General features: G+C 27.7%; 1 protein-coding gene across 1 annotated transcript in view; it reads right to left on the minus strand.

Annotated features, from left to right (window-relative positions):
• Nucleotides 1-12,278, minus strand: part of LOC108563654 (protein Wnt-6) — a 29,285-nt gene extending 17,007 nt beyond the window's left edge. The window contains exon 1 of the mRNA XM_017922392.1: nt 12,145-12,278. Within this exon, the coding sequence (XP_017777881.1) occupies nt 12,145-12,206 (62 nt within the window). The 5' untranslated portion in view covers nt 12,207-12,278. The remainder of the gene's footprint in view (nt 1-12,144) is intronic.
• Nucleotides 12,279-13,247: the final 969 nt, after the last annotated feature.

The raw sequence follows: 13,247 nt of genomic DNA on the forward strand, positions 1-13,247 counted from the left end.
GCATTTGGGTCGGAATAAATGTATATCGTTTTTCAATTATCCGAGATTACAATTACAGCGAATAAATCATTTATGATACGAAGCATGAAATGGGCGCACATTAAATTGTAATGCCTTTCATTTCGGAATCATTGCAGCCAACTTATTAGGGGCCAGAGACTACAAGAACAACAACAATATGAACAACAAGAATAAACAACAACAAGAGCAACAGCTTGGCGTCTCTATTGCGCAACGAACCATTTGCGTTGGCATAAATCTATCGCCTTCTTGATTTTATTGTCTGGTCTACGCGTGATTTCCATGGTCTACCCAAATCCATTTGGCACATTGTAAAATTAGTCCGTGTACTCATCCCAGGATTAATTGCCACTATGCCGTGAGCGTAAACATTTGCTACATTAACTTGATTTACGTGCGTTAAGAAAAGAAGTACCGAAAGATAAATTCACTCCGCAGATGTCCCACAGCTAGTCTGCAAAAAGTATATCTAAAATAGGCTACATTTATTATACTAATACATATATCTGTAAAATTAATAATTACTCATTTATCTTACTGACTGTGAATAAAGACATTTTCTATATTCATATTTACTAGACAATAAAAATAACAACACGATTAATACTTTTGTTACTATTATGAATTGAATTATTAGTATGTATATAACGTTATATTTTATTAACAGTATATTTTATTATATAATTGTCTTAACTTACTTAAATTTCATTCTTACTATTAATATATAAAAAATAATTTTTAACGACAACATATTACAAAGAAGAGAAAAAAGTACAGCAATAACTCCGGCTAATCGGTTCTACTAATATCCCGAACTGTTTGAAACCGGACTAATCCAGGAACTAAATAAACCAAACAAAAAAAGACTTAACTCTTAAAACAATAATTTATTTTGATTTGTGAATCCGGACTGATCAAAGCCGCACTAACTGAGGTATTCCTATAATTATATAGTTATATTGATAAATAATAAATAACAAAAGACAGCAGTTGATATGTGACTCTTTAAGTCCGTATATTTAGTTTCAATTACTTCAATTATAATATAAAATATAGATCCTTGTGCATTTTCTAGTATACAATGAAATAATATTTTTCTCATTGTAATTTTATTTGTGACAACATTTCTAACACAATTTATTTAAATATTATATTTGCTAATTGTAGATATTGACATAATGATATTAATAATCTTAATATTATTACCATTATTATGATAATGAAGTCTTATACATTAACATACTTGATTTATTTAACCAACATTGTAATTTTATAATTAATCATATATTTACATTCTTATTAATCATATTATGCATGCAAATATACAATGTTTATTCATTTTTTAATTCATAATAAATTACAAAAATGTTAAAGAATTTTTAGAATTGCCTTGTGTTAATATCGAGATTAGCCCTTTGTATCCATATTATAAAACAAACACCAAATTGGATAGGTAATATCACTTCAAATGAAAAAACACCTTGCTTTCAACACTCAAGTAAAAACATTACTAAATATCAGTCTTACTGAGGATAACGAACAAACTGAGATTAAATAACGGAAGTCGGTAGAATTCTTGACAGAATGATGAATGTTTCACTGATTTTTTTCTGTTCGAAAAAAAAAATTAAAAAATAGCTAACGATAGCGTGAAATATATCAATTTTAGTAATGGATGTAAAAAAAAAAGTAGATATAATCATTTTAATATGAAATATATTTTTGTAGGATCATTTTCTATGAATAAACGTAAAAATATTTTGAAGTATTTACAACTTATATTCGATTAAAAATTGGAAAATATTAATAAAAAATATGTACTAAAAGTAATATTGCGGTTAATAAGTATAACAATAACTTATATAGTGCGGTTTTGATCAGTACGGTTTGAAAATTTCAAAACAAACTAAATTTGAATTCAGCAAATGAAAAGTATTTTCTGAAAAAATAGTACACAGTTTTTTATACAGTAAATCACATTATCGGAGGTTTATTTATGTATGTACTTAGTTTCTTGATTAGTCCGGTCTCAAATAATCCGTGATACCAATGACGAAACCAATTAAGAGGTACATACATTATTGTTACATTAAAATTATTATATTTTTCTTTTAAAAAATCCACAAAAATGTCAATAACTAATATATTAATAAGTAAACTATGCATGTTTAGTGCTATTAGTATGCATTTTTAAAAAAGTGTTCGAGTGTAAAGCAGCATTCATAAAGATTGTTCCAAGTTATCTAATGATAAGCGCGAGAACGTGTCGTTGGACATTTGTGTAAATATTGTAAATCAAATGGAATTCTGGCATTTCTTGAAGAATTCCACACTCTCGCACGAGAAAAAAGAACCCACCTCAGGCACCGCCGCATCATTTGACGTTTCCCTCTGCTCAGCTCGTCATCTCCAGAGGACCATATTTACTTATGCCGTTCAGTCTTAAGTGTTTAAATATTTGATAGTATTCTCCCACGCGAGAATGGAAGGAAGATCACAAGATTATACACTCACGGCTCTTCCCTCCTCCTCTTCAACCGTTTTCTCCTCATCTCGACTTACCGAAAGAACGTGTAAAACGTTCGAAAGCGAGTCGTAATTTCAAACAAAAGTCTATAACTATTAAGACATTTTAACAGTGCCCCAATACTAATATTTTTGTTGGTAATTTAAGATTGTTTACCGGATCAATAGAAGTCCTAATAGTAACAACCTCAGCAAGGGAATTAAGAAGTTTAGCACGGATGTGTTATTTAACAGCTGTTATGAGCGTGAATTGATTGTTTGCCCAGGCGACTCGCTAAATGGACCAAGTAAAATGTGCAATGCATATTATTTACCCCCAGAACAGAAGAACTTTGTGTATAGGCTTTAATAGCTACTATAATGGATTTCCTCCATGTCTTGGCACCTAGGACTCCTCTGGACGCATCGGACATATAAATCTCTCGAAATATTCCACATGCTCTCCGCACTCACCGAGTGTATTTATAATATCATTTTCGCATTTCACACTGTTCGTTTCTTTTCAAGGTTTTTTTACTTAAATTAACGACCTAGACAATTGGGTCGGATTTAATTAAGCGTTGCATTCACTTACACTCTTTTTTAGATCCATTTTATTTGTTTCTTGATTAAAATTTGTTGCACGCAACCACACATCAACCTACATTCTTACAGTTAATTCCAATTCCATCTTTAAATACATATATGTTTTCTAGTTGTTTTTATGTTCTACTTTGATTTGATCAATGTTCTTATATACGATCAAAAATAACCTATTCTCTTCGTTTTTAATTATATTTATAATATGATCTACTATTAAGATATTCTAATATTATAGATAATTATAAAATTTAATTAATGAAGTAATATAAATTATGAGGCATTTCCTTATTTTTCAATGAAATAATAAACTTTATACATTCTGATTGCATATTAAAATACATTTATTTTTTTAGCCATTCAGTGAAAGTTATTATGCAAGAATAATACTTCTATTACATTTAAAATCGAAAATACTATACATTATATAATTTTAGATGTCAGTTAAATTTCAGTAACAGTTCAGTTTCCTTTATTAGTTGATTTCAAGTTCGAATCAAGGAAATCTTGCAAGGAAATCTTGCCTTGAGAAATCAATTTGGACTCCCAACCCTTTCAAAAAAATAATACTACCACTAGCGCCCCTGTACTTTATGCACCTGGGCCATCGCCCTCTTGCTGAGGCTTGTTTGTTGTTAGGCTTAACAAATTTGTATATCACGCATAGTGTGGATGCAACACTATAAAACATTCCCCCGATTAACTTCATAACGTGATAGATATTTAAGTTATTAACCTCTTAACAAATAATTAGATTATTTTCTATAATTTGAAATGTGTAATAAACCAAATTAATAACAGAATAAAACGAAAGCCTTTACATAATCAACTTAATATGATTCTTTTTAGATAAATTGCGCATTAACTATTAATGAGTTAAACATAAATTATTGAAGTACACTTTCTAAATTATTTATTATGTAAGTTATCATATATACAGATATAAATAAACATTCTTATAAAGAAATTAGTTCAAATTATTTTCCTAATTCAAAATGTGTAATTTCTTTTATTTATATATATTTTTTTTATAATTATAACATTTTACTATAAAATTATTTCTTCCATATCATAAATTTTCAATTTAAATTAAAATATTTAAAAAAAATGTCAATTCCCATGAAAATTCATACGTTTTCAATATTTGTTGTACAAATAAATTTATTATTAACGTTGGAATTGCTTGATTTTGTATGAATAAGTTTTAATAAATTTCAAATATATTGAATACTCAAATATTTTAATTGTATATTTGTTTAGCATTAAATTTATGATTCCTTTAAAATCATGCTGCAAATATCTAATTTTATTACATTTACCGTATCATTAGCGTACATGAGGACTATAAAATACATCGAAAATGCAATAAACGTCAGCAATAAGTACTATTAACACAAATCGTTACAGCATAATTTGTAATATTCATACAAAAAACAATTAAAATATATAGAATTTTAGCATGTTAAGTATAACTTCCTGTATTATATTATCCACATGTTATATTTGCTTAGTCGATTTTTCATAAATTGTTTATTTATCAACGTCTGGATAAATTACATCAGAATTCATCCTCCGTATTTATTCTCGAAACAGATGTTTATAATTTGTATAAATTACGTTTCACGTATAAATTAATAATTTGTCGCATGCCAAGCTAATTGAAAACTAGTAATTAATTACAAATAATTGCAATTAATTAATTTTAACAAAGTTAGAAAATTAATTGCGTTTCTAAATTCGTTTCTATTATTTAGTGATTATTTTCAAATTACAAATACGTAAACATGTAATAATAATTTACATGTCAGGTTAATATTGATTTATGAGAAATTGTTTTTAAACGCGTTTTCCTTATGTTATTAAATTATTATTGCAAAGTGATATAAATACATGTGATAAAGTTCTGATTCGTTGCAACAACAAATTAAAAAATAAGCGATGAAAATTGTAAATGATTCAACTATAAGAATGTTAAATAAGAACATAATTATTATTAAATGATATTAACTGTAGTTAAAGAGTAGATGTATATCAAAAATAATTTAATTCATATTTCAACAAACAATTTAATAAGCCAGGTATGGCGCAGCTAGAACCGTGTACGATGATTATCTTGAGGTATGTTAATTTGCGGTTAGTTTATCATACGTTTTAAGCATAACAAATGATATTTATGTGCGTGTGGTTTGCATTAAATTTCCAAGATTTTTGGAGACTGACTCTTATTTAAGAAAAAGAACAACTCCTATAGTCCGGATTCGATTAATTTATTTTTTTCTAAAGTTCAGTAATTGCATAAATTTATGATGGTGAAGTCATTAAAAAAAAATATTTTATTGATATGTTTGCATGTAGAATGAAAATATAAAAAATTCAAAATAACTGTTCAATTATGTTTGTAAATTAATTTAAAAAAAACTGAACAAGTGCAATGAATTTTAATTACAGATAGTTTTATTAATATTATATATAAACAAATTCAGTTACCTGACATAGTGCGGGTAATCGGTTCCTGGAAAATCAGGGAAAAAAACGATCATTTTGTTTCTATTTATTTTTATTTTGCTCAAGTAATTGAAATTTTCTAACCAAAATATAGTGAAAACCGACTGATCGAGGCCGGACTATGCGAAGTATTGCTGTACACTTCATTTTAGCAATTATCCGATTTTCAGGGATACAGATAGTCGTGTGAACAAAATTGGACTATGCGAGGTATTTCTTTGTTTTTATTTAATAAAAATAAAAATTATAGATAGTTTGATTTAAAAAAAAATGTCATAAAATTTTATTCACAACCTGTTCATCAATGTGAACATTGAGTAAATCTAAGATCGCGGTTGACATTAAATGAATAATCTATCCTGATGGATATGATAATTTGCTTTTAATTTGTTGGTTGGCTGTCGTCTTGTAGGTTAACTTCAGTAGTATATTGATGCTCTGTGATTCCACTACTTCCTTTGACTGTGTATCTGCTGCTATCATTAACACTGTCATTGTCCATCGACTTGGCTGAAGATCCATATGCTGAACCTCATTCATTTCACTGTCCATCTGTGATGAACGATGGCCCTTTTGCTGAAAGCACCGAGAGGGCTCACAAAGGGCTTGGTTTGACGATTCGACTTAACCATTAGGCTATTAGTCGCCCCTGATTTAATTTCTGATACCAAAATATTTGTTATGAACAAATTTACATAAAAAATATTAAATATGGTATTTATCACTATTATATCACTATTTATTAGTGATTTAGTTCAAATATGGTTAGATTTAAGAACAGAGAAAATTATCAATTTAGCTTTATTGAAGTTGTATTATACAACATACTTCACTAATTTCTAAATGACTTATTTACAATATGTGACTAACGTTGCTTAACTTTCATAACCTATCACGGGGGTTCCCAAACCGTGGCAGCGGCACCCCGAGGCGCTGTGGTTGGAATACAGAGGTTTCGCGAAAATTATTGAGATACGCCAATGTTTTGACTTAGGACGCCGCGGAAAAATTCTGATATATTAAGAGCGCCGCAAATCGAAAAAGTTTGAGAACCCCTGATCTATCAGATATTAACTAACTGAAAAACTGCTACGTTTATCTAAAGATAAAATCTTTATTAATCATTTCTTTCTTTTACTCTTATTCAAGAGAAATGCGAGAAGAGCGACTTCAGTTTTGTTCCTGGCCATAAAGATAAAAAACCTGAGTGTCTATCGTACCGTATCAAGTAAAAAAGAGCACGAGAATTATTTCCTTTTTTTCTGTTTATCGTTAAGATGGTGATTATATGGTTTAGAAAGAAAAAATGCTCAAGGTGTGGCTGAATTTAATAATGTATGTATATAATATTTATACCGGAGTGAGAGTAAAGCCTATCTCTCGGCCGACTCTCGCAACACGGCAATAATTATAAAAGGGAATGAGCAAAAATATAATATCATAATTATATTCCCCGGGTCCACGGTGTACGTATGGGTGTGTATATGTATATGAAGTCGTAAATTGACCTACCACACAATTTCAATTACCGATGGCCGGGGACTCATTGTATATATTAAAGATTATAACCATGTAATAAGTTAACGTGACGCGCTAACTCGAAATTAATGCAAAACATGAAACTGGAGAGGACGAAAACATTATAATTTTCATTCTGTTCCGGTCACTCATTTTATGCTAACTTCACAACATTATTATATATATATATATACATATACCCACACACACAGATCGGTCTTTGCTGCATGAATAACACTTGTTTTACTTGAGGAAAAACAAAATGGACCGGAATAATCGTTCTGCTCTTTCTTACAAACATTAATTATGGAAAAAATGCATCCTTATTATATTTTACAAAAATATATTATATATCATATTATTGTTGTCGTTTTTTATTATCTGTTCACAACTGGTAATAAGTTTTTCAGGTTAACAATAATAAACTGTATTATATCAGTTATAAAACAAACTTCTCATGTTAATTACAAACATAAGTATCATAATTTTTCAAACATTAAACAAGTCAAGTGTACTTTGTTACATTATATTGTTTATATATTAGTTACAAACAAAGGTATGATTTTTTTTTAAATAATAGACAAAAGTGATTTCGAAATGTAAGAATGATTACAAATTAAATTACCTTTTCTAATAAACCGAAAACTTATTTATGATTTTGAATCAACCTTAACTATTAACAGAACTAATATTCATTCTAAAATAACGAGCAAAAATAAATTATTAATCGAAAAATTTAACATATACAAACTGATTAGATTAATAGTAAATATCTTTAAAATCTTTGTTTTATATTCATTCAATATATTAAACAAAAAAAGTTTTCTCCAAATGTAACAAGTAGTCTATTTAAAAATTATTTCTCGATTAGTCTGGTTTTAGAAATTACGAGATGTTACTGGAACCGATTATCAGGACTATACGAGGTATTGCCGTGCTATGTTAGCAACAAACTAGTAAATCAAAAACAATAATAAATATGTTCTACCAACATAATCTCATAAACATAAACATAATAAACATAAACTCTTCATTAAATCTCAAATGTTAGGAAACATTATAAAATTTCTTTCTTTCAAAATTGAAAGGAAAACATAATAAAGATAAACAAATTGTCATGAAGCAAGTCGCTAATTTGTAGTTGAATAAATAATATATTTGTTTCCTATTTTATATAAGTTTTATAATTAACTCTAACTTTTTATTTAATGACGATAGCGCTTTAGTTACAATTGGTGACTAATAAAGATTTTTATTATTATTATTCAATTATTTAATTAAAGCAGAAATATTTAAGATATTAGCAATATTTTTTATGAATATTATTAATATTCTCTTTTTATGTATTTATTACGTATTTTTTTTATTTCGCAGTTTACTTTCAATAATAAGTACTTATAAAAATATAATTATTTAAATAAATATTGTTATTATTGTTTAAAATTTATTTGGGACAGATTGTCTATTTTTTCTTTAAAAATTTGCTCAAATTTTTGAGTAAAAATTTATTTGTTCGCTTATGTTTTTTATGTATATAGAATTTTTTTATTTCTTTATACGTTTTATAATTTAAAGTTTTTAATATTTTCAATTGGAATTTTACTTTCAAATATAGTTTATGTTATATTTCTATGCAATAAATTATAATTATTTTTTTAAGAAAACAAAGTCAAATATTCTCAATTTTTAGTTTCAAATTGTTTAACATTAAAAATAATTTATAAACATAAAAAAATGAAATAACACAATTATTAAATAAAGCACTAAATTCTTCAGTATAATATCAATATTCAAGTACAAGCACGGAAAGAAAAGCACATTTTTTTTATTTAGAAATTTAATATTTATGTAAAAGAAAGTAAAAATGTACTAAAATATAAAGCAAATAACGGTAATAAAGAAAATTGCTAGAATGAGAATAACACAAACTACAAAAAACAACATGAATTATTTTTTCATAATTTAACAATTTAACTTTAGTCCTTTTTTTACTTACATTTATATTTTCTTTAATTGAAGAATTCATAACTGTATTTAAAAAAATGAATATCTTGACCTTGTCCAAACCACCCAATTATTAAATATTATGAAATATTTCATTGAAATTTCTATTTTTTTAATAATAATAGAAGATTATATTTATCCTAAAGGTTATAAGATAATGTTATGTACAAAACCCAAAACCTTTGCAAGTAATAATAAAAGTAAGTGGTTCCAAACCGTTATTTACTTATTCCGAAGAAAATAATAAAAAGAAAAGTAGAAGTAGAAAATAACGTCTAAAACGAATTAATATTTAATGTTTGCTTTTTCAAGAACGAAGGTAAAACGCAATGTGTGCTTTGAAATTACGAAACATGTGAGCAAATAGCTGGTACGATATTCCTTCTTGTTTTCAATCTTCAAACTCTCCCTCGGTTTCTTTCATTTCGCTATGTACTTAAGTTCGTTTGATCGTCCGCAATAAATTCGGATTCGGAATTAAACTTTGTCGAGATTTATGGCCTGTTGCGCAACAGAGATTTTGCTAGCTGCATAATATAATTCGCCTTTGTCGTATGCACGTCGCATAGTGTGTACGCCTTTATTGATTTGAGACGTGACCATAAATTGGAATCAATTTGAAATGCATGATGCAGTCAGTTAGTGAGCGCTCTCACCGATTGCAATAGCAAATTAATAACGCAATTGTTATGCAATCAATTCATTGTCAATTATTTAAAATTCATTATATACACATTTATCTTATTTTAATTCATTTTTATGTTATTGAAATCTTTATAAAAAAGGAGAAATCGAATTTAATAAATCTAGATCAACTTTAAATTATTATAATAATAATTAAATTAATATATTATTTAAGTATGAGTAAATTTATCGCTTATACATAAGTGATAAATTAATTATATAATCATACATAAAATTAAAAATTTTCGGCTTTGAACTATAATTATATGATGATGTTATAAACATTATTTCTATTAAAAGTCCGAAAATTTCAAAAAATACGAAAACTAAGTTTTTTTTTCAATGCAATCAAATAATACAAATAAAATAAATATTTTCTTTGAAATAATGATTATAATACTAAAAAAACTTAATAAAATAAGAGAATATAATTATTTATTGCGAAATTGTATATACAACAATCTAAAAAATGTTATATAACTACAAAAAGATGAAAGTAGAATAATTGTAGAAAATAATTTCTTACGTGCAACGTGGAAAGACACAGATTTGATTTATCTGGTAAATAAACCTTTTATGTAATAATATTCTAAAAAATATTCGTATTAAATTGAAATAGAAAATTTAGTACAAATATGTTTAATGTACATTTATCACCCGACTTACGAACAAAATTCTAATAGCTCTAACTTGTTATAATGAGATATATAATGATAAAAAAATAACTGTCTAAACAAAAATTTATAACTTCTTTAATAAAATATCAGTCAGTAATACGGAATTTAACATATATAAAAGTAAAAACCATGATAAAGTATGGTAAGATAAGTATACTTTGAAAATTTAAAATATTCACCCGACTTACGAACAACCCTTTGGAACGAAACCAGTTCGTAAGTCGGGGGATACCTGTATATTACAACGAAAATAATGAATGGTACATTCATACACAAGCTAATTTATAAATCCTTAAGAAGAAATATTTTCAGACCTTTAACGCTCTAATAAATGTTATATAAATTGGGAAAAGATGAATAGAAAATAATTGTAGAATAGTATTTCTTACATTCAATAAAGAAAGACGCAGACTTGGTTTGATGCCTCGGGTATTTTAGATTGTATAGAATTAGAAACCGTTTGTATAATAATATTATAAGACATATTCGCATCAAATTAAATTAGAAAACATTTTTACAACTTTTATTAACATTATTTTTTTAATAGTTTTATGAAAAGAGCTGGTAAAGAGTTTGTAAGATGTGATGTGGAAATATTGATGGATGAGTAAATATCATTCCGATAAAATTAAAATTTTAATAAATGTTGGAAAATAGGTGGAAATACTGCGGTCAATAGCACTTTGCATTTGGTTATATAATAAATTTTGTTTATTATTATAAGTGGAAAAGTATTTCTGAACCAGAATGCAGAAGGCTGGAATGGACACAAACTATTTATTTCGGTTAATTAAAATTATATAGTTTAGAAATTATTTAATTAAGTTGGATACGATACATTTGGATAATTACTATACGAATTGTGACTTAAGCTGAGTAATCATAATTTTCTTACGGAGGTGAACACTAATATTTCTTAGACAATTCAAGATAAATAATTTAAAAATTAAAAAGTAAAGTAAAATAATTATAGAAAAATGATACTGATTTAGCAGAAGTCTTGATGTGTTTGGTTTTTGAGATTGTATAATTATTAAATATTTTTGTATATATTTTAAATGAAATTAAGTAAAATATTATATTTAAGAAAATTTTAATATAAAAATTTACTATTTTCATTAAAAATATGGTTTTCATAATTTAAGACTGAGAAAAATTAAGATACAAATTAGTAATAATTACGTGATAACCACAAAAAATGCATTAGATCATTTAGGTAAATCCATTGAAAAACAGTGACTTAAGTCATCATGAAATTAGTTAAAATATGTTTCTGTATATTTGTAGTTCATATTTAGATAATATTTTTAAGTTATATTATTTCATAAATTGTAGTATTAATAAAATGTAGGAACTATATTTTGGTAAAGCTGGATGATTCATATAAAAAAAACTGTGTTTTAATTGTGGTACAGATAAAAATGAATGTATGTTTAACAAAAAAAAAATCTAAATGCATTAGATCATTTGGATAAGATAAAATGAAGATCTATGCTAGCTGTGACTTAAGTAGGGTGTATTAGTTTAGTTCGGGGTGCGCTAAGAGCGATTGCGTAATAATCGGAGGGGTTGGTTGATCGGTTTGAGCCGTGTACGTAGGAATAGGTATAAAAAGTATGTGAAAACTTACCACCATGATGAGGTGATGGGGGTAATAAGCAGAAGGTAAACAGGCACGAGCACGGCGTGCATGTCCGCGCGCACACTCACTGCACCCAGGCGAGCCCCATGACTGCCAGCCCAGAACCGCGTGTGGGACCCGCCGCTCACCTGTAAAACCAGCCGTCTGCCGCATGCGCAACGCTTTTGTTATGACCCGTGCTTGACCTGCGACCCCAAAAATACCCGACACGCTGAACGCGGGAGGATCACCGGGTTCGACGCGGCGGAGGCGCTCAACTATCTATACCATGACCATCCTCTTCAACCACACGCACCCCAGCTTAAGCAATGATTAAGTAAAAAAAAAAACATCAAAACCAGACCCGACAACGGTCACACATCACCATCATCCACACATCAGACAATTGACGAACGCTACTTAAGTCACTTAACTTTTACATTCCTGACGTTAGATGGATACGGATATTTTTAAACACAGTTTTATACACTTGCCTTGTGCGTTTATGCGTGTTTCTCCTCCTCTCTCTTTTTTTTTCCACTCTACTCTTTGCCTCGTTTTTGTTATTCCAATCTCGCTCCCGGTTTCGCTTACGTACATCAACTTATCAGCACTTTGTAATTACCGGGTAATGCCATTTGTTATGCCAATTACACTCGCATTCAACGTGAACGACGGAGATTTCTTAATAATCCAATTATGGATTTATCATCGCACAGGAATTTCATTCGCAGCTTTTTTCTCTCAATTTACTCCTAATTTACGTTTCACACGTAATGCTTATTAATCGCTCACGAAGGAATCTATATAAGGTGAAAGATTGCAAATATTATATTAAATCCAATTATACTCAGACAGATCAAACACATTTTTTTATTATTATGTCATCTCTTTTTTCTTTGTAATGTTTATTAAGTAAACTTGATTTCAGTTGACATTAATTAGACATTAATTGTATAAGTATATATATATTATAATTCAAATCTTATAAAAACTTATATATCATTTTTATAGCTTCTAAATTTTCTAATTTATTATGAACCGGATATATGCCCTTTAATTATCCTTCGACAAATTTATGTTTATTAAATAAGATTATTTTATTTGTTACT

This window comes from Nicrophorus vespilloides, unplaced genomic scaffold (genome assembly GCF_001412225.1).
Source record: "Nicrophorus vespilloides isolate i.1.1-1 unplaced genomic scaffold, Nicve_v1.0, whole genome shotgun sequence".
NCBI lineage: Eukaryota > Metazoa > Arthropoda > Insecta > Coleoptera > Silphidae > Nicrophorus > Nicrophorus vespilloides.